At 38.1% G+C, this 23,124-nt stretch overlaps 2 protein-coding genes across 2 annotated transcripts; one reads left to right on the top strand and one right to left on the bottom strand.

Moving 5' to 3' along the window:
- The first annotated feature begins 5,204 nt into the window (after nt 1-5,204).
- Nucleotides 5,205-9,447, top strand: PSB29 (photosystem II reaction center PSB29 protein). Its single transcript, XM_078572442.1, has 5 exons — nt 5,205-5,524; nt 6,781-7,051; nt 8,111-8,327; nt 8,873-8,988; nt 9,186-9,447. Exons 1-5 carry the CDS (start codon nt 5,350-5,352, stop codon nt 9,271-9,273), a joined length of 867 nt encoding a protein of 288 aa, XP_078428568.1. The 5' UTR covers nt 5,205-5,349; the 3' UTR covers nt 9,274-9,447.
- Nucleotides 9,448-11,651: 2,204 nt separating this feature from the next.
- LOC144700879 (calcium-binding protein PBP1-like) lies at nt 11,652-12,946 on the bottom strand. The gene has a single exon (XM_078572444.1). The coding sequence runs from the start codon at nt 12,810-12,812 to the stop codon at nt 12,450-12,452; it is 363 nt and encodes a 120-aa protein (XP_078428570.1). The 5' UTR covers nt 12,813-12,946; the 3' UTR covers nt 11,652-12,449.
- Between the last annotated feature and the right edge of the window lie 10,178 nt (nt 12,947-23,124).

Below are 23,124 nucleotides of genomic sequence, written 5' to 3'. Positions count from 1 at the left end.
ACGTTCCTAGGATTCATCGTCTCATCCTAGGGCATCGCCGCCTACTTGGAGAAGGTCCTAGCCATGACGTCATGGCCTTTGCCGACTGACATCTATGACATACAAAGTTTCATCGGACTTGCCATATTCTATCCGTAATTCATACATAACTTTAGTTCTATCACACCTCTAATCACCGACTGCCTTAAGGTGAAGCCGTTCACTTGGACACATACACCATGCTGAGCTTTCCAGCAAGTGAAGCTCATGATGACCTAGGTGCCAGTCCTCCGCCTGCTTGACTCCAGGAAGGTCTTCGAAGCTACGTGTGAAGCTTATGGCGTCAGAGTCGGGGGTGTACTTAGCCAAGAAGGGCACCCTGTAGAGTTCTTAAGCGAGAAGTTGAACGATGCAAGACTCTGCTACTCGACCTATGACAAGGAGTTCTATTTTGTCGTCTTGGCGTTGAAGCACTGTCAGCACTATCTCCTCTCAAAGTATTTTGTACTCTTCTCAGATCAAGAGGCACTCAAGTACCTTCATTCTTAATAGAAATTAAGCGATCGCCACGCGAGATGGATCGAGTATTTACAGGATTTTACCTTCGTCATCAAACACAAGAAGAAAAAGGACAACGTCGTCACTGGTGCTCTCAGTTGACGAGCGCACGTGCTAAAATTCATGAAGATGAAGATTCTAGGTTTTGAATGGATTCGAGAGGGATACACTTGCTGCCTTGATTTTGGGCCTATCGTCACGGAGATCTAGCAAGGCGTCACGTGAGTTTAAGGATTACGTCATCACCGACGGTTACCTGTTCTTCGAAATAGGCTGTGTGTGCTACTCATGTCACTTCGTGACTTCTGAACTTGGGAATGTCACGCTAGAGGACTTAATGAACACATTGGCCGCGACAAGACCATAGCCACAGTAGAATATCAATTATATTGTGCCAAGCCTGAAGTGCTACGTTGGCAATATCGTCACCTAGTGCCGCGCATGTGCTTGAAGAGCACCAAGTTATACACCCCGCTACTAGTATCCAAGCGTCCGTGGGACGATGTCAGTATGGAATTCGTCCTAGGGTTACCCTGGACAGCACGATGACACGACTCTATCATGGTCATCGTTGATAGTTCAGTATAATACCATTAAGGGATTCGTACAAATCAATTCAGCAAACTATTTCCACTAAAGAGCACCCACTATCTATCATTAGTGTCTCTACACTAATGGCTGCATGAACAACCATATCATATGAGTGCGGCTAAATAGTGTTATTCTATCATGATACTTAGAAGTTCTTCCCCAGGATCCTTTATATAGGAATATTTAGAACACATGCTTAAAGACTAGTCATCTCCGTATTGTGATCTCATCATAATTCACTAAGTCCGATCATGTATTCATGGACTTCATTATAAGTATCACATGTGCACTATAATGAATATGTTCTATTAATGAACATGGAACGGGATATGGAATGTGTGATTGGCTTTTTGGCCACATATATTTCCATCGAATAAGGCATCAAAAAACATATTGAACTTCTGAGTTTGCATATTTTTTTCCCACATCAAACATGCGTTAGGGATCATGTGTGGATCAAGGAGGCGGAGATTACAAAAGGAACCTCTGAGCTCCTTGAGCCATGATGGGATACAAAACCTTTTTGGTGGAATGAGCACAACGTCAATGAAGGAGTCACACTTAACCTAACATTTGTTCCCTACAGGAAAAACCCAAATAATGAAACAAAAAATAGTCAAAGAAAATCCAAGTGACAATAAGTTAAAAAATCTACATCTTTTGGCCTCTTTCGTATTCATCCTTGTAGTTTTTTGAGAAGTTTCCACTCATGTGTTTTAGTTGTTCCCCTTGTAGCTCTATGCAAAAGGAATGATATTGGTCATACATTTTTCACCATTCTTCATAGTAGAAGGTGATTGTTGATTTAGACTTGAGTTGGGGAACTCACTATTACCATTTGTACTTCTACTATAATGTAGACTAGAGAAATACCTGATTATGATAATGAAGTGAATGGCCATATACATGTCGGAATGTGTTGACACTTTGAGTTCCAAGTACCCTTGAAACTCAACATAGACCTCAAAGTTCATTAGATGGTATATTTATGCCTCTAAAATCATATTCTTGAGGCATTTAACAAATGCAGCTTCTCATTACACTGTCATTGATAGGGTCAAGCGATGATTTATGCAGGGTTTGTGATAACATTCATTCAAATCATGAGTCTATATGTCATTTATCATCTTATTATGGATGTGATTTAGTCAAATAGTGCATGAAATTATTTAATGGTACAAATAATCATTATTCATCCATAAACATGGAGTTTCCTATTTTTAAATTAATTTATGAAAGTTAAATATAAATATCATGCATAAAATTAATGAAAAAATTACTATTATATTCTCCCTGAATTATTTTGATTTTTTCTAGGATTTTTCCAAAAAAATAGATTTTACTTTAAAATATTTATTTAAGACAGAATATGTACATATATTAAGGATTTATTAAATTTCTTTCATGCTTTAGGGGCTTATCAGATATATGCAGTGTGTCATTGAGTAGGCTGTAGTGTGCTTCATGGGTTAGTGGGTGGCAGAGCAGTCCTGTAGGAGCATTATAAAACTGATTGTGGTGAGTTTTTTATCATTGTTGTGAATCAATAATAAGGGTCGAACCTCAAGGAGCCTAGGTGACAAAATTGGATGACTTCTATATAATGAGAGAGAGACACTTATGGTTTAATGAAGATGATTTTAGGAGGATGATGGATATCTTACTGATGAACAAGTTGACAACATAGGATGTGGACTTGGAAACACTACATACTTAGCTACATATATGATAATGTTTCAAGGTTTTATTGAATGGTGTAGTGATAGAGAAAATAAATGGCGAGAGCCGATGCCAGAGTGATTGATAGAAGATTATGCTGGAAATGATTTAATCTAACTAAAATAAGAAGGAATAACATCTAAACTAGTAACGGGGGAGATTACAACCAAGGAACCTATCCAACATTCACACAAACCCCATTAGTGGTGCCAATCCTAGTCTGGGCCATGCTGGAATCATCTCTATCATGTTCCTCTTTATGAACTGAGGACCATGATGATCTTCAACACAAAAAATGCAAAAATCAGTATGGATCCTCTCCTTTTTCTTCTAGTAGTCTGATTGTAAGAGGGGAACAAAAAGCACTGAGGATAGATAAAATGAGTGGTCTTATAGAGGCTGCTTAGTTTGAGAAGGGTAAAAATGCTTCATTTTAGAGTAACTGATCCTTCCTAGAGTAGATCAAAGCTGAGAAAATGTAGATTGAAAGAGGAAGAAATGAGAAAGCTTATCCTCAAATTACCAACATGCCCCCGTACCTTAAAATCCCCATATCTCCCTCAATTTATATCTTTTTTTTCTTTCAAACCTTCTCCAATGGTACAAGATTTTGATTCTCTACATTTCTAAATCATAAAAAACCAACTCAAGAAGAAAATGGGGAATTATTTCTATTTAGAACAAGCCCTATTCATGAAGAACTCGACAGTCCGTCCAAATTCCCCATGCATAGAAAATTTAAACCAGTTTAACTTCCTAAAAGTATGGATCATCCTAAGCAGAGAGTGATGATCCATTAAAATTTTAAAATCCTGATTAGGTTTTTCCTCGAGGTCGATGCCATGTATGTTCCTCTTCGTGTGCATAGTTGTGTCCACAGCTAAAACATTTTCATGTTCCCTTGGATGCTCATGGATGGTGCGAGAATTAAACCATTTGACTTCAGGGAGGTAAAATGGGGTTAGTCTAACACATTAAGCATAAAAGTGTGCAAAACAATGCATGATAGGTTTAGGATTCAAAATTCGTGTAAATGTCATATTTCATCTTAAGATAACCTAGTTTGCATGATTTCACTAAGAATTATCCCCTAAATATGACATTTTCATGTTTGGATGCAAGGCACATTCATGCTTATCAAAACATATTTGGGGTAAGCCGGTCATGGGCGTAAAACACATGCCAATGTTGGGATAGAATAGTCAGTGATTCCTCTGAACTGTGCCCAATAAAAGTGTCGGAGGGCTTTGAGTACATATCAGCTATAGGCTTACTAAACAGTACAGAACTGTCACAAGATCCAATATCGGAGTGTCTATTATGTGATGCAATTGTAAAATATATTATGTGAACACGCCAAAAGAAATGAATCTTGTAATTTTTTTATTTCTATGCACCCGAATCATAAATAGATGCCATAACATCTAAGAATTATCCAAAAAAGGTTGTCTAAGTGTTGACCTTAAATTAATATGAATTTCACCTGGAAAGCCTAATCAATTGAATATATTATAGGATGGCGAATAAGAACAAATTTATTTATTTCTATGCGCCTGAATCATATAGATGCCAAAATATCTCAGAATTATCAAAAAAGGTTGTCTAAACGAATTTATTCAACCCATTGCCAGGTAAGTGAATCTTGAAATTAATATGAATGTTAGCTGGAAAACCTAATCAACTGAATATATTATTGGATGATGAGTAAAAATGAATCTATTCAACCCATTGCCAGGTAAGTGAATCTTAAAATTACTATGAACTTTAGCAGGAAAACCTAATAAACTGAATATATTATAGGATGATGTGTAAAAATGAATTTATTCAGCCCATTGCCAGGTAAGTAAATCTTAAAATTACTATGAACTTTAGCATGAAAACCTAATCAACTGAAGATATTATAGGATGATGAGTAAAAATGAATTTATTCAACCCGTTGCCAGGTAAGTGAATCTTGAAATTAATATGAATTTTAGCCGGAAAACCTGATCAACTGAATATACTCTAGGATGGTGAGTAAGAATGAATTTTTTCAACCCATTGCCAGGTAAGAAAGTCAGCTTGTATACCGACAAACTTTAGTATTTTTTTCTTATTAGGTTAAACTCAGCAAAGAGAAAAGAGCTTCCTGCCCTAGAACGGCGATAAGTATGTTAATTAGTAGATTTTTGAAAAATATTTTTGACTCCTAACTGGCAGTACAGGTATGGACCAAGTACAGAAGAGGATGAGATGCTTGCCTGGCACTGAAAACAACCATAGAAAAGATGGGCCCACCTGGGATTTGCCACGTGTCGAGTCCTGATTGGCCAGTTCATAAATCTTCTTCCTCGACGGGTCGGATAATACCATTCTTTCTGGCCTCTCTCTCGCTCGAGACGCAGCTCGGGAATGCGATTGCCGACGAGATCTCCGCCGCCGGCGACGAATCGAAGACGGTAACGAGAAAGATCTCGTCTTGATCGTGGAGGGTTCGTCGGAAGAAGCTTTGGAAGGCTTAAAATGGCGTCGATTTCGTCTCTGCCCTTCACGGCGATGGGCCAGGTGTCAGATAGGAGGTTGCCCATGATGGGTTCGCGCTCTTACGGATTTTCTTTTGTTAGTTTTTCGGGATCTCGCGGGAAGGTGGAGTTGTCCGCTCCTCAGATGGTCGTCCGGTGCGTCGCATCCTCCGGAGGTGAAGTTGTTTTGCATTTGTGTCTTGGAAAAATTTGGGATGAGCTTTGGGTTTTTAGGGTTTCTGTCTATCTCTTGTCGTCTTTATCCGCAACGAATTAACTCTGTTTTGAGCTATTCCATGGTTCAAATTGTTATTGAAGATTTTGGGCACCCATCTTTCTTTTTTATCAGTTGTTTTTCATTTGCTTTTTTTTTTCCCAAATGCCTTTGATTTTGCTTCTCTTTTTTCTATGATGGAGTGGAATACATCGAAAAAGATTTGAATCACTTTCGCGTTTGAGGTGTTAGGTCGATCTCAACGAAGTAATTCAAAATTTGCGCTATTCCACGGTCAATCTCAACGATTTTTTTTTCTTTTTTTAGGATTCCGCTTCGTTATCACTTATCTTAATTTTTATTCGCTTGTTTTTAGAATGCCTTCATGTTTGCTTCTAACTTCAGACGTTTTCTCTCATTTATGGTTCATTTGGACCTTGAAGAAAATGGGATGACGTTTGGTTTTGAGGTTTCCCGTTAATCTCTTCTTCTTGCCTTTACCCTCAACGAATCAATTTTATTTTTGAGCTATTTCATGTCTGTAAAAGTGGTGATTTATCCGTAAACTTTGAGAATTGAGGATTCAGCTTTCTTTTATGATTTCGTTTCATTTATACTTATTTTATTTTTTCCACTTTTTTTTGTTTTCTAAATGCCTTCTAATTTTCTTCTAACTGTGGTCTCGTTCTCACTTTTAACGATCCATTTGTACCTAGCGCAAACTGGGTTGAGTTTTTGTTTTGAACTTTTGATTAATCTCTTCTCCTTGCCTTTATCCGCTACGATTAAATTCAAATTTTGGTTTTCAATTTTATGTTTCATGATTGTGGTTCCATTCGCTTGTTTTTAAATGCCTTCAAGTTTGTTTGTAAAGTTTTCGTTGTTACTTTGCTCAACTATTCCCGATTTTTTTGTTTAATGGCCAATTTTTGTTTCAGTCCCGTGAATTGGCTTAGAAGTTTGCATTTTTCAACAACTCTGACATGTTGCAGTCCATCATAGAAACTATTGTTCTTGTATCATTATGTTTCACTTTCTCTTTGCAAAGTGCATCCTCTAAACCGATATTCTTTCAGCAATGTTTTTTATGTGTTCTTTCAAAGTGTATCATAGAAACCATTGTCCTTGTGCCGTATCTTTGATTTATTCTTTAAATCTGCATCATAGAAAACGTTATCCTTTTGTGTCTTTATTTAATTTGTTCTTTTCTAACACCAGATGCCTTACCCACTGTGTCGGACACCAAGTTGAACTTCCTCAAGGGATACAAGCGGCCCATCCCCAGCATTTATAACACCGTCTTGCAAGAACTCCTCGTTCAACAACATTTAATTAGATACAAAAGGACGTATCAGTATGATCCAGTCTTTGCACTTGGGTTTGTGACTGTCTATGATCAATTAATGGATGGATATCCATACAATGATGATCGAGACGCTATTTTCAAGGCATATATTGCAGCATTGAACGAGGATCCTGAAGTTTACAGGTATTTTGCATTGTCTAAATAATGGACCATCTTATACTTCTCTGATTTCAATAGAAGCATCGAGGCCTTATTGAAATTTTTCTGGTTTTGATTGCCTTATGAAATTGGTATAATTCACTGAAATGCAGGCGAGAACAATATTTTTCCAGCTTTGATCAAAACATGTATAAAAGACACCATGCTATGGCTCTTTTGTCTTAATCCTTGAATTTTTTTACCTCTTTTGGATGTTGATTGTTGTCATAATGCAATTATTTTTTGAATTATGATGAAATTATCACTTGGATGGGTGTGTTGTAGCCTTTTTAAATTTCTCTTCTTCTTTTACCTTTGATCGTTGGTCAAATCTTCTCAATCCCTCTTGGCTATGGGCTCAGTCACAGATATTTTCGAACACAGGGCGAAGATAAGTTCTTTGATATTATCTGTTTTTGTTATATCTTTCTCTTATCTCATAGAGTAGGACGAGTTCGTCTGCATAGATACGATACATATAATGAACTTGAAACTCTATCACTGCCTCTCTCATTACCTGTAATAAAATTAAAAATAACATCTTGAATAGAGTTTGGATTTAAAAGTGATGACGGATGATGACAGTGAAGATGGCGAATCATTATCACTACATGGTTTTCAAGAGCCATCGTCATTATTATCAAATCATCCTCAGGTTGATGGCGAATTGGCATCATCATCTTCATTATCTTTTCTTTCAAAAAATGTCATCTTCATTGTCTGATTTCAAGATTCGGCATTGTTATGATCATCATTATCATCGTCCATCAGTGTCCAAGCTAAGAGAGATCATTCAATCATAGCCATCCAGTTTTCATGGGGCATCATGTGCATCATCCTCATTTTATGTCATTTGTTGAATTTGTGGTCGTCATTGTTATCATCATTTTTCCAAGCTGGACGATGATGATGCCATTTGGGGATAACAATGATAATGACGAATTTGTAGAATTTCTGATTGACTATCTCTGATAGAAGGCATTATCAGACTGCCGTTATAGGATGATGTAAGTCTGTTGATTTTCTTTCTCATGGCTGGTACAGATCTGATGCAAAGAAGATGGAAGAATGGGCCCGTGCCCAGAACTCGATTTCTTTGGTTGATTTTCCTTCAAGAGAGGGGGACATTGAGGGAAGTTTAAAAGAAATTTCTCAAAGGGCATCCAACAAAGGTAGCTTCACCTACAGTCGGTTCTTCGCTGTTGGCCTCTTCCGTCTGCTAGAATTGGCAAGCGCCACTGAACCAGCTGTCTTGGATAAGGTACTCACCTCCCTCTCTCTCTTTCTTTGTCTCTCTGTCTTTCTGTCTCTCTCTGTCCCACTCTATTTCTTATTTTCTATCCTGTTGAACTTTGATGTTCAGATGGTCTGGCATTGTCAATTAAAATTTACCGTTATGATCACTTTCTTTCCTCTAAAGTCAACCTAGTTTTAGATAATCCGAACTTCTTGTTCCAGATCTGCTGCATTAGGCTGGACTAGTCCAAGTTAGTAACCATCAGGGTTGCATGATAGATTGGAATATGTCGCTAATTTTATCTTTATTATCTTTTGTCTCAAATTTTCTATCATCTTCCTTATATCTTGTTCGGATTAATATAATGCAAAGATGAAGAGGTGGGTCCTCATCCCAGCTGCCTGATGGATTAATATAAAGCTATATCTGTTATCATTTTCATATGTTTTGTCTTGTTATTTATTGTCTCAAATATTCTAGTGATATTTTTTAATTTTTCATTAGATAAATGAATTATCCATGGAGGGTGATGGGTAGTCTCTGATATTTGCTATTTTTTTATGGGAAAGCTTTGCGCTGCCCTGAATGTAGATAAGCGTAGCGTGGACAGAGATCTCGATGTCTACCGCAACCTTCTCTCCAAACTGGTTCAGGCCAAGGAGCTTCTCAAGGAGTACGTAGACAGGTATGAGCCTCCCCCTCTCAGTATCTCCAAGTTTATGTTCTTCTATGATCAGTTTAGCTCTGTCTCTTCTTAAACAACCTTTTAATCTACCTCTCCTCCTGTTTATCTTTTTTTCTGTCATACATCATTTATTAATCTCTCTCGAAAGAATAGAATCCTGCTGATTCTCGTAAAATACTGATTTTATTTACTTACAGGGAGAAAAAGAAGAGAGAGGAAAGAGAAGGATCCCAAAAGGCAAATGAGGCTGTCACCAAGTTCTTGAGCCTGGATGACATTCTGTGAATGAGCAGAAGGCCAATTCAACATGGTACAATTATTTGTTGCCACCTTTGTATTTAAATACCCTAAACAATGAAGAGATACAGCTAGACCTCTCTCTCTCCCTCTTTACCTACACCCTCTCATGTTTACTGTACTTACTCTTTTTGGGAAATCGGCTGGAATTTTATCTGAGAACATGGATTCAAGGATATGTAAAGCAAGAGATAGAGATAGAGAGAGGAAATGGGCTCATGGTTTTGTGCTTATGGTAAACCTTTTAACCTGAAACGACCATCATGTTAGCACCATTCTGACAAGTTTTGCTCGCAATTTTAACCCAAAAGAAGATACTTGGAACTTAATTCTGCCAGAGGGATTTCTTTGAAGCAAAAATACATGAACATCTGATATATTTGCTCTCTAGAGTCTCTTCAAGTCTCACTTCCTCTATTCATACCAATACAGCTCTCTAGATATTTTATATTTGCACTTTGTTTTTGTTTTGTTGGTATCAAAATTTCCACGTGGACTTCTGAGAGGAACTAGCAATCCATTTACTGCAGAAGAAAATAAGAATTAACATATCTATATTAATGTGGAGCATTTATGGAGAATGCATCCATCTTGAAGTCACAAATCAGATTAGTCTTAAAATAAAAATTAAGCTATGCAAGAAAGATAGCATACAAATATTTTATGCTGATTATGAGAAATAAATGAATAGAGACTCTCAGTCTAAGAAAGGAATCTCCATTGTATTGTTCTTTAGGGGATACCTAAATAGGTTAACATCTTCATGGGAAGAATTGTAATTTAACTACAGACTGACATTGAAGATATCTTATGGAAATTGAGTACAGTACGTGCACAGTTTATGATGCAAAGATGGTTAGAACCAAAAGATGGATTTGCAACTAAATAGATTTGCCATTAGTTGAAATACTTCCCTTATTTTTTCATTGATCCAAAATTTTATTTGAAATATTTGTACGAATTCCGTTTTTACTTCCAAACGCATGACAGAAGAATAAAAGTCACTCAATATAACTGAAAACATATAGCTTGAAAGGTTATTTTTCATAAACAATTGATAGATGTTAATAAAATATGACAAATATCCAAGTCTATCATATTTTAAAGTGAAGAAATTTTATGAGTACCAGTTAAAACTTTGTAAGGTTCAAACTACGATAATGGTTTTCCATCTGAATAGAAAACACATTATTGAATCACAAAAAAATCTTTGACTTGGACATTGGCATTAAATAAAGATGAAATACATCAAATGAAATGAAACATATAAAAGTTTTAGTGCATATTTAAGTTAAAATATATTTATTAGTGAATTCATGAAGAAAGTAAAAATACATGAATGTTAATTCTATGACATATGATTCCTTGTCGAACGAATGAAAACTCACAATCACTCATAAAATGTATCCAACGTGTTCATCATATATCTTGCAACTGTATAAATAATCAAAAAAAATTTAGACAATTACATAAATATGTTGTCCAGGTGAGCTTCATGGAAACAGTAGGGTTTTCAGAACCTGTCCGTGACCCAGAAAGCGACACGTAGCCTTTTTGGTTTCTTGTATGTTCAACCCTATCGTTATCGCTTGGCCGTAGTTGCACCCATGGATGAAGTTATCTTCTGAAGTGTCTCTCTCGCTCCTCTAATTTTGGATCAAACTTTTCAACTGGGAAAAAATTAAATGCCCTGCGATATAAAGAGAGATGTATAATTGTTATCTTCACGTAGTAGGAATTCTAGCCTCATTTTTATGGGTTCCCGCGTTGATTTTTCTTGAAAATGAAGTCACTGTGACGCCAATTAATGAAGATATAACTCTGCCTATCTCTCTCTCTCCATAATTTCTATATATTTCTATCTCTCTTGCTCTTTATATATGTATATAGAGAATCTATGTATCTTTGTATACATATTTATATATTTCTATCTCTCTAGCTCTGTATATCATATATAATAGAGAGATAAATAGAGATAAAGAGCTAGGGAGATAGGAAAATATAAATATACATATATATATCAATTTCCATATCTCTCTCTATGCATATTTATATTTCTACCCATTTTCATAAAAAGTCCGGTTTTTTAAAAAGATTTGCCCATAACTTACTTCAGAGTTATTTTGTGGTATATATATATCTCTCTTTATCCCCTTTTAAGTAATCTTTATTATATTCTCTCCATAGTTAAGCCATTGAGAGACACTTGTTTATCTCGCCCTCAGTCTATCTCTCTCGGCGCCAATTGTAGGCATACCCTCTTTCTCCTTTCTTTGTGCCCATCTTTATGAATATTACGCCTTCCTCGTCAGTAGAAAGACTGATATAACATAGAGATGTATGCGTTACACATAAGAGTACATATATAGAAAGAGAGATAAATGTTTCTTTAGTTTGTATTGAATGGCTAACTTTCAAGAACAAACAAAAGTAAGCTACAAATATATTGTCAATTTTGCAGCAAGAATGGTGCCACCACCCTCTCGGGATGTCGTCTCCAGCGGGTAAAAAAATTACCACCGTTTGAACCAGAGAGAGATAGAGATAGAGATAGATAGATATGTAGATGGATAGATAGATGGATAGAGAGTGGGGGAGAGATAAGTAGATAGATAGATAGATGGACAGAGAGTGGGGGAGAGATAGGTAGATAGATAGAAAGAAAGAGAGATAGAGAGATAAAGAGCGGGGGAGAAATACGTAGATAGATGGAAAGAAAGAGATATAGAGACTTAGAGAGATAAAGAGTGGGGGAGAAATAGGTAGATAGAGAGGAAGAAAGAGAGAGAGAGAGAGAGAGTAAGGGAGAGACAGAGAGGGTAGAAGGGAGAAAGAGAGAGGAGAGAGGGGGAAGATGGGAGAGATAGGGAAGAAAGAAAAGAGAGAGGGATATAGATAGAGAGATAGATAGATAGAGATATAGATAGAGAGAGAGAGATAGATAGATATATAGATAGAGAGAGAGAGATAGATAGATATATAGATAGAGAGAGAAAGATAGATAGATATATAGATAGAGAGAGATAGATAGATAGATAGATAGATAGATCGAGAGAGAGAGATAGATAGATAGATAGATCGAGAGAGAGAGAGAGAGAGAGAGAGAGAGAGAGAGAGAGAGAGAGAGAGAGAGAGAGAGAGAGAGAGAGAGAGAGAGAGAGAGATCAAGCAAAGCCCTTCCGGTCCAGGAAATCAAGCCGGACGGCCTCGCCGACGACCCGGCGCGATTCTTCCATGAGCTCAGGACTCAGCCGAAACATGAGCACGCAAAACTCCATCATATTAAAAGCTCCATCCCTATCAATATCCCCTTCCCTGAGCATGGCCTCCAGTTCCCCGTCCGATAACCCCCCAAGACCCATCTCCCCCGCGTTCTTCTTCAAGCTTTCCAACGTTATAACCCCCTTCTCAGCGTCCGCCAAGACCCAGAAACCAGCGCACATCTCCTCTATCAGCCCTTCTCCTCCCAGTCTCTCCGCCATGATCGGTAGATGGTCTTCAAAGACCGCCGCTCCCTCCTTCGACATCTCTTCTTCCTTGGCTGATGAACTTCTCTACTTAGCCAAATTGAGGAGGAAGAAAGAGGAGGAAGAGATGGGGGCTGAGGAGCTTCTCTACTAAGCCGAATTGAGGAGGAAGAAAGAGGAGGAAGAGATGGGTTAAAATAGGCTGTTAAAATGCAAGTTCCTGGAAGGAGCGGTGGGAGGCTGGGAGCCACGAAACACATCGGTCTCGTCGATATCACGTCACTCATGAGATCAAATACCACAGTTTAATTGCTGGAGTTGATGGGTTTTCAACGGGAGATGCTTCGGGATTAAGTAGGACGGCTAAGCTAACGCTGACCAGTCGGCTAATGGCCGCGTTTCAAAGCTTTTTATTTTTTGATCTTGCTCGACAACTGTCTCCTCTTAGGCTTGCGTTGTTCCTTTGACTGGTTCATGGCTGTAACAGTCATCTCTGATGGAAGACTCGAGGGAAATCTGGATCTCTTTCTACTACTGTGATACATGTCCTTTAACAAAGCCTTCTTCCATTGCCAGAGACATAGATAGATAAATTAATATATAGATACCTAACATATAAATAAATAGATAGTTAGAGACCGATAGATAGACATAAATAGATAGAGAGATACATATAGAGAAATACATAAATAGATAGATAAAGAGAGATTAAATAGATAGAGAGACAGAGAGATAAATACATAGCTCTACATAAAGATAGATATATAGATTTACAGAGATAAAAATATGGACACAGATAGATAGAAAGATGGATATAAATGGATAAATAAATAGATAGACAGATATAGGTAAATAGATAGATAGACATATATAGATAAATAGATAGATAAGAAGATAGAGAAACATAGAGATTGATAGATAAATTTAGAGAGACATAGACAGAGAGAGATATATAGATAAATAGATATATATATATATAGATAGAGAAAAATAAACAGATAGAGAGAGAGAGGGACTAACTTAGCGCAAGCAAAAAACAAAAACTACTTGGATCCTAATCAGAAGTTTTCATGTGGGCTAAGTTGGTCTCACTTGCGCTACAAACATCTTTTGAAAAACTTTTGATTAAGGTCCAAGGATATTGTGAAATTCGTCTGTGTTAAGTTGGTCTGGGAGTTTCATCCAGAGTTTTGTACTAAGTTGCACTAAGTTGTGGCCACTGCTAATCAACCAAAGTATCAACTTAGTAACTATAATAATAGTTTACTATATTAGACTCTAATTAGTAACTCTTATTTAAACTAGAAAGGAGGACATACAAGCCTTCCATGAGCCTAAGAAGCTTTCACCACACATTTAGGCATATGGAATCTTTGGCCATAGATGTCTTTTCAAAGCATTAATCTTCCACTATAATACATTTTTTAGACATGAGACTTTGATGCACACCACTTCTATAGGAGTTAAAAAACTTGAAGGGTGATTTTCATTAGGTAAAGTAAATAGGTGCTCTCAACGTTGACTTAATGGATATTGTAGCTCAATGTAGCTTTGACAATGGTTTAAAATGTTGTTCTGATCCATTCACACTGCCCTCTCTTTAATGATAAGTGAGTCAATTAATAGCAAGTTTCAATTAAATCATATATAATGACTCTAAGTTAAGCTCATGCAAGATAAAATAATTGAAAATCAGATTTTTGTGGGAGCTTCCTTCACATTTTACCATTCCCATTGAAAGCTTCTACAGGATCAAAATTACGCTTGAACATAAACCTCTTGCAAGTAAAATCATTAGGGCCTTAAATTTCTTCTCAACATGATGAAACATAGACCTTATAGAGTAAGGGCACAACTTTGGTGTTTGAACCTTTTCGGGCCATACTGCTAGTGAGCCAGACATTAGGGTTAGAAATTTCTTTTAAGGCATACGACTTATGTAACAATATTCAAAATTTAAGAATAGGGAAATTAAAGGTTGAATTCACGGCGAAGTAGTAATGAATACAAAAAATTTAACTTTAAATTTTGTTTTATTGAATTTTAATATTTATTTTATAAATTAAATATAATTTAATGAAATTAAACTTGCAAAAATTAATTCAAAATAATCATAGGAAGGTCATATAATATTAATCCCATTTAACCTAATTTACTCAAAATTTATAGAATATTTTTGGAAACTTCAATATAAATTTATAATTGGAAACACTGAATAATTCTAAATAAAAAACTTATTTAGTACATTAAAAAAAGTTTTAAAAAATTAGTACATTAAAACTTTGTGCTATTTTTTAATGATTTTAGCCGACCCATTTATGTTGCCTTGCTGAAGAAAAGGTCTGAAGCTCTTGGCGCTTTCATGAAGAATTAGGATATTGTAGGAGGCGAGAAGAATGTGAAGGCGAGAATTCTCAAGACTGATAGATGAGGAGAGTTTGCTTTAGTAGAGTTCACAAATTATTGTGATAAGCATGGGATAAAGAGATAGTTGACGGCCCCATATTCTCCATAGTAGAATGATGTTGTTCAGAGAAGGAATCGGGTATTTATGTCCATGGTCAGATCTATGTCGAATGGGAGAAGCCTACCCAAAGATCTATGGAGAGAGGCAAAAGCACTATCGTATACCTCATGAATTGAGCTCCAGCTAGAAGCTTAGAAGGAACTACACCTAATGAAGCTTGGACTAGGTCAAAGCTTAAGGTTATGCATTTGAGAATCTTTGGGTACCTAGCTCATGTGAAAGTGCTAGAGGGGCACTTGAGCAAGTTGGATGACTTTAAGTAAGCCTATGGTATGAAATTGGGTGTAAAGCTTATTCTAATTAAGACCCTATAACTTGAAAGGTGCATGTGAGCAGAGACATCATCTTTGAAGAAGTGCCAAGAGGGACTGGGATGTCCCTAAAGTGAATAAGAAGCAAGGTATCTTTCACTCTCATGATTTCCCAACGTTAACTAATGATTACAATGAAAAGGTGGATGGAGTTAATTTTACATCTATTGGGTTATATTGGCCTAGATATGGATGAAAAAATCAAAACGTTCTGCAACAGAAAACTTAAACGAGATCATAATGACATCGATAAAACACGAAACGAGGAACCTAGGCACAGATCGCATCTGTAATTTCGTGGATCCCTTAGAGAGATGAGTCAGTATGGTCAAGTGTGTCGCCTCTAGACGTATCGACGTAGTCCTCGGCATGTTGTATTTCCTCCTCATTGCGAGCCCTGATCTATCTCTGTCGCTATCGTTACGCCGTCTCTATTGCATCAGGAGCTGAGAGGAGGTGTGGGGAGAAGGGAGAAGAAGGGGAAGGCCCCTGAACAATTCTGGCTTAGGTGAATTTTATTTAAGGCCTTCGCCTATTTATACTAGGAGGGGTATTTTTCATAAAAACCTCCAAAATTTAAGTATATCTTCCGACATCAAAAAGACCATTTGTGTGTAACCTTCTAGGCTCATGTATAAGCGTAATTAACAACTCGAGCAATCCAATAACTTTTAGTGGCCTTTCAAATTAATTAACTATTTCATCATATAGATTAATCAATGCTGGATTGATTTAACCCTATCGATAGGTTGAGTCTCCAACACGTGGGATGCCAAGCTACACCTCGTACTCTAGAAGATACAAAGGAGCGTGTATCGACTCACTCGTTGACTTGTTCATCGTCGATTACCATGTACATATAATTCATCATCCACTTAGTACTTCTAGGACGACTTAGGATATAGTCAACTATCAAACCCTAATTGGTCATCCGAGTTAGTGCTGATGCATTTAGAAATCATCAGGTCTCTGATATTTCACTCTCTTGGCCAAGGACTTCATCGCATCGACTTCCTTGAGCTATCACCTTCTACATCAAGGGTGGACGATCCCATCTTGACCACTCAATCATCGTCGTGAAATTCTTTATGCACATGAACTAAGACTATTTAGAATCCTATGATTAGGGACACGTCGCTCATGGTCAAAGTACAATTGTTCGTCCACAAGACATCTTTGGTGTCTCAGGTCTAAGGACCACTTCCATAGCAATGAAGAGAATCCACCTGATTGACAGTTTATTATAATACCATTGAGGGATTCACACATATCAATTCATTGAACTCTTTCCACTGAAGAGCACCCACTAGCTATCTTTAGTGTCTCCACACTAATGGCTACAGAACGGCCATACTCATCATATGAGTGAGGTTAGACAGTATTGTATTCTATCCGGATATTTCAATGTATTTCTTGAGTATCCTTCAAATATGAATATTTAGATTACATGCTTAAAAGATAGTGATCTCCGTATTAAAGTCTCATCAGAATTAACTAAGCCCGATCATGTATTCATGGACTTCATTATGAGCATCACATGTGCACTAAAATGAATATGTTCTATTAATAAACATGAAATGCAATAGGGAATGTATGATTGGCTTGCCAGCCACATATATTTCATTAAGGAGGTATAAGTAAACACCAGATCCAAAACAGCCTTGATTACCCTCTACATATTCTCCTTGAAGATTCAAAAAAAGGATGTGAGTGATGAGCTTAAATTGTGGTCATAATTTTTCTCGAATAATTAAGTCGCTGAATTGGATATTGATTCTAAAAAATATGATTATCTAATAATGACTAAAGGCTGTCTCCACAAAAAAATGATGTGGAAATGATTGATCGCTAAATAGTCAGAAGGGATGGAGCAAGATGGGCTTATTTGATCTTTATGTCCCAGCTTAAGGGGAGTGTGAGGGAGGAAGGGGGTCTAGCTTGGGCCATCCTTTCTTCTTTGGCCCACTTATTGATGGATATTATGTGTCCGTCAAGCCAATCACACTACCATGTTTATTTATGTTCATTGAATAAAATACTAGCGTTCATTATTATTCGGGGTTATATCACGGTGTGGCCCGAACTTTTTCGAAAATTCGAGTTACAGCCCTTACGTTTTTTTTTCCGCGACACAGCCCGAAGTCCCATTTGGTCCGCAGCCTGTGACGTGGAGTCTACGTGGCTGCCAGGTGGAGTTCGGCGAGTCCACCTGGCGGAATCCACGTGGCAGCGCGTGGATTCCACGTCAGCATGCGATTTGAAGAAAGAAAGATTTTAGCCCGCCCAATGTGAGTCACCCGGGAGAGAGCTGAGAAAGGCGACGAAGGAGAAGGAGACGGTGGAGAAGGAGGAAGAAAGGGCGCGAGGGAGAACGGGCTTCTTCTTGGCTACGGGAATCGTTGCGAGCTTCTTCCTGGCTACGGGAGTTCCACGAGGTAGGGTTTACTGCTTTTTTAGCTATGTGTAACTTTCTCTATCTCTCTCTAGATTTCATGGTTTACTGCTTTTTTAGCTACGTGTGGGTTGCTTTCTCTCTCTCTCTAGATGGACATACATTACTGCTTCTCAAAATACCGATGATCTTATATCTTTATCTTGAAGCCCATTCTCTCTTCGATTCATGTAACTTTCTGTGTCTCCCTCTAGATTTCATGGTTTACCGCATTCTTTAGCTACATGTGGGTTTCTTTCTCTCTCTCCAGATGGACATGCATTACTGCTTCTCAAAATACCGATGATCTTCTCTCTTTCTCTTGAAGCCCATATGTAACTTTCTCTGTCAATTTTAAGATCTTGTTCAATGACTTTTGAAAGTTCTTATCTCTGTCCCTCTCTTAAATAAAGATTACCCAGGGCTGCTATTAATTTTTAGCATTCTGTTCAGTAACATTTGGAAAGCTGTGCAGTCTCTCTCCCTTTAATGAAGACTACCTTGGGCTGTTTGGTTGTCTCTATGTAAAACTTTCAAACTCCATTCTTGCAGCTTTCTCTCATTTTTCACATCTTGTTTAATGACAGTTGAAAATTTTACGATCTCTTTCTCTCTTAAAGGAAGATTTCCTTGAGTTGCTCTTTTGATTAACAAGACATTGGGAAATTGCAGTCTCTCTCTTAAATGAAGATTCGCTTGGGCTGTTGTTTTTTGTCTCCGTGTAAAACTTGCATACTACATTCGTTTAAATTTCTCTATCAGTTTTGACATCTTGTTCAATGACATTTGGATAATTTTAGTCTCTCTCTCTCTCTTCATTGAAGATTATTTATGACTGTTACTTTTGCCTTCATGTAGAACTTTCACACTCCACTCATGTAACTTTCTCTATCAGTTTAAACATCTCATACAATGGCATTTCAAAATTTCAGTTCCTCTCTGCCATAAATGATGTTTACGGTGAGCTGCGTTTTTTGACTCGGTGTAAAAGTTAACTTTCTCTCTCTTCTTTTCATCTTACCATGTTTATTTTTTAAATTTGTGTCGTTCTCTCTCTTGCATTCGTATAAGTTATCTCTCCCGCATTTCCTTTCTCTCGCTTGGTATAAATGTTTTGAGTTCACTCGTGCAATTCTCTCTTATTATGTGTATCATTATTCTCTCTCTCTCTCTCTTTATATCTCTTGGATGAATAAGATTATTTTCATGACAAAGATGTTGGTGTTTCTCTATTGATCACGGAGGATATGGTGTTTCTTTCTCATACTTATTGGTGAGAACAAGAAGTGTGATCCCTATTTAATTTATTTTGAATTTGTTTTGCTTTCTGTTATGAAAAATATGAAGAGTTGTCCTCTTCTCATCATAGTCATCTATTTTTTGCGCTTTTAGGCGTTCTTCTCTTCTTCGACAGTGGACGCTTGGATTCAAGTAATGTAAGATTTTATTATCTCTATTTGTCCTGCACGTCTTATAATTTTAATTTTTAATTATTTCCAATGTTATTTGAGATATATTTGCACATCGCAATACTAACCCTCTTCGCGTTGATGATTCAAATTATTTTTAAAATTGGTAATGTACTTTTTTTGGCGTTGAACTCTCTGCAGAGTTATAAATATGTCCGTGGGTTGTATAATCTTTTTATAAAACCTGCATGATGAAAATTTATGGTGTTAATGCATGTTCTATTACTATTTACCATCCGTCACTTAACAGGGCCGATGACAAGTGCAAGGTGTTCGGTTTTGAGTATAATAGCGATGATGACTCAGAATATGATATCTGTAAGGAAGTTGAGGAAAGTGACGTGTATTTAAGTGCACCAGACGAATATTCCAGTGAGGAATGGAATGACGAATTGGTAGATCATAGCAAGTATGACGATTCAGAGGATGATATGTTAACCCCGATAGTACCGATGGCGATGATGAAAATCGAAGGTACAGATACAGGGCAATACGTATGATCCGAGATGCCCCAATGAGTTTTATATTTCAAGTGGGCATGAAGTTTGAATCGGCGTCGCAATTTAGGGCAGCTGTGAAGGACCACGCTATTTGGAACGGATTCAACATCACTTTTCCGAGGTCCGTGACCGGAAAGTGGAGGTCGTCTGCAAGGAAACTGTCCGTGGAGGATATATGCTAGTTTGGATGCTAGGAGAGAGGCGTTTGTTGTGAAAACGCAATGATACTCATATGTGCAGCAGGGCGCGAGGAATAGCCAAGCTGATTATCACTGGGTTGCGAAACACTTCTTGGAGAAAATTCGAATGAATTTGGATATGAAGGTGACAGATATGATGCGGGAAATAAATGATCTGTTCGAATCACTGTTTCAAAACAAACATGCTAGAGAGCCAGAGCCGAGGCGCATAAGCTTCTAGGAACATTGGACGACCATTACCACATGCTTCCCGCATATGTTGCCGAGTTAAAGAGGGTAAATAGGCGTGGTACTTTTGAGCTGGTTCTCGATAGAGCGACCCCAGATTCCTTGGTTAGGTTTAAGAGGCTCTACATATGTTTCGATTCGATAGCAAGAGGGTTCCTTGAAGGCTGTAGACGAGTCATTGGAATGGACGGATGTTTTTTGAAGACCGAACTGAAAGGCCAACTATTGAGTGCTGTCGGCAAGGACGGGAATAATCAAATGTTCCCCATCGCCTGGGCGGTAGTTGAAGGTGAAAATCAATCTTCGTGGACGTGGTTTATTCAGCTACTGATGAATGATCTAGGAATGGTGGACGGAAATGGCTGGACGATTATTAGCGATCAGCAGAAGGTACTTAATTTATTTCTTTGGACTCTTATCGCTTACTGTTAGACACGTGTAGTACATTAATAGATGCGTACCGTCTAACATTGTGCAGGGACTGGAGAACGCAGTGTCCTCCTTATTGCCCAATGCGGAGCATAGGAATTGTGCTCGGCATATCTACGCGAATTGGAAGAAGAAAGGACATTCCACGGCATTTTTGAAGAACTTATTCTGGAAAGCTGCGAAGGCCACCACGCACGAAGATTTCCAACGGCTGATGAGGGAGATGAGCAGTGTGAACCCACAAGCCGCGCAAGACTTCCAAGATATAGGTATAAAGAAGTTTTGCAGGGCGTACATTAATGAGGACAGAAGGTGTGAGGTGATCGACAACAACATTTGCGAGTGCTTCAACAACTACATCATGCAGGCCAGGTCTAAGCCAATCATCGACATGCTGGAGGAAGTCAGAGGTGCAATAATGCAGAGGGTAGCAAAAAAAAGGGAGTTATTTTCAAATAGAACTGATACGTTATGCCCTCGGATAAGGGAGGTGGTCGAAGAGAACAAGAAGAAGTCCAGGAGATGCACTCTTAGGCATGCAGGGAAGTATCAATTCGAGGTCACAGACTTGGGAAGCAGGTTTGTGGTCGATGTACTTCACAGAACATGTAGTTGCAGATATTGGGAGTTAAGGGGCATTCCATGCGCCCATGCTATATGTTGCATTCATTGGGTCAAGGAGGACCCCGTCATTTTTGTCAGTGAATGGTTCAAGAAAGACGTATACCAACTAGCTTACACTTATGGTATCCCGCCAATGAATGGCAAAAACCTATGGAGTGAAGTTGATGGGAGCTATGTATTCCCTCCTCTTGTGAGGAGACAACCTGGAAGGCCCAAGCTGAAGAGGAGGATTGACGTCGCTGAGAAAGAACCCACGGTACATAGATTGTCGAGGAGAGGCCTGCACATGACGTGCTCCCTCTGCCACCAAGTTGGGCATAATCGGAAGACATGTACCCAACCGAAAATGGAAGCTGGAGGCCAGGTACAGTTTCAATTTTATGTCTAACTTTGTTTACATGTGTCATCGTTTTTTTCCGAATGTTAACCAATTAACTTGTTTCACTAATCATGTAGGGATCTCAGGAAGCTACATAGCTGCCAATTGTCGAAGACCATCGACGATGAAGTTGCAATTCGGCTATGAAACACAACGCACTCAAGCTTATTAATCGCTCGCCCTAAACAAACATTTGTAGAACAGGATTCAGTTCTCGGTTGATAATACAAACTTTGTTATCCAATTCCACAGAATTCTCGTTCATGTTCGCCGTTCTGAATCGCCGTTGATTAATCCATGCATTTCGGTACTTATTCGTCCTTCCTGTTCGCCCTTCTTCTTCGTCGTGGCCCATGTTTTCACAGTAAAACAATAGGTTCTTACGAACTAAATCAGCCAGTGTCATGCCTACTTATAGTACGTATTCTCCAATAAACCAAGAAATTGTCTTCCAATAAAACATATTTCATTATGTTCCTCGCGACCTCAAAATTGAGTCACAGAACAGAATATAATTCACAAGTCTGCGAAAATGATACGTCCTCATTCACAATTCGATACAAGTGATCCATCATGCTTGCGAGATGTCGGCAAAATTGATATGGCCTCATTGAACGCCCGGGGCACATCAAAGGGGGCGGGAAGGGTCGAGCCAAGCAGTCCACCTCCGGGCCACCTCCGGTTCGTGCTGGGTCAACCTCCAGGCATGGTCGAGCTGCATGCTCCCCTTCATTAGCTCTCTGATAAGCTGATAAGCTGCATGCTCCCCGTCATTTCAATGCCTCCTTCATCGTCCCCTGCTCTCACCCAGCAAGAACATATTTTAAATTCAAATTGCCAATCAAGAATAATGTTTAACTTTATTGAAATGCTGTTTATTAATAATAAACGCATGGTGCAATATAGTTGTTCGTCTCACCTGGCACAGAATGCAGTGGCCATATCAATGCCTGAATACTTCCTAGGAAGCTTCTGCGGTATTGACCAGGCCCATGCATATGGAGCCTCTCCCATATTGGCCAGCCCTCTACACAATCTCTCCTGCTTATTCTTCCCCCTCCCCCCCCCATTCTTCTAGCTGAATCAGACCCAATGAATGCATCACGTGCATTATAATTTAAGTAAATTTATTATAATTGATCATATATGCATAACCTGGCTGTAAAGCACCACAATAATCACAGATATTATAATGCATATTTATATTAGGCATTCTCGAAACTTGTAATATCAATTATTATGTCAACTTAACTGCTTACTAGTGACAATGGGCA

The sequence above is a fragment of the Wolffia australiana genome, chromosome 3 (assembly GCF_029677425.1).
Source record: "Wolffia australiana isolate 7733 chromosome 3, ASM2967742v1".
NCBI classification, from domain to species: Eukaryota; Viridiplantae; Streptophyta; class Magnoliopsida; order Alismatales; family Araceae; genus Wolffia; species Wolffia australiana.
This window is presented reverse-complemented; position numbering and strand designations above follow the sequence as displayed.

Coding starts and splice junctions, on each gene's coding strand:
- PSB29 (XM_078572442.1), top strand. CDS start 5,350: ATGGCGTCGATTTCGTCTCTGCCCTTCACGGCGATGGGCCAGGTGTCA. Junction 5,525..6,780: donor GTGCGTCGCATCCTCCGGAG/GTGAAGTTGTTT, acceptor TTCTAACACCAG/ATGCCTTACCCACTGTGTCG. Junction 8,989..9,185: donor CTCAAGGAGTACGTAGACAG/GTATGAGCCTCC, acceptor ATTTACTTACAG/GGAGAAAAAGAAGAGAGAGG.
- LOC144700879 (XM_078572444.1), bottom strand. CDS start 12,812: ATGTCGAAGGAGGGAGCGGCGGTCTTTGAAGACCATCTACCGATCATG.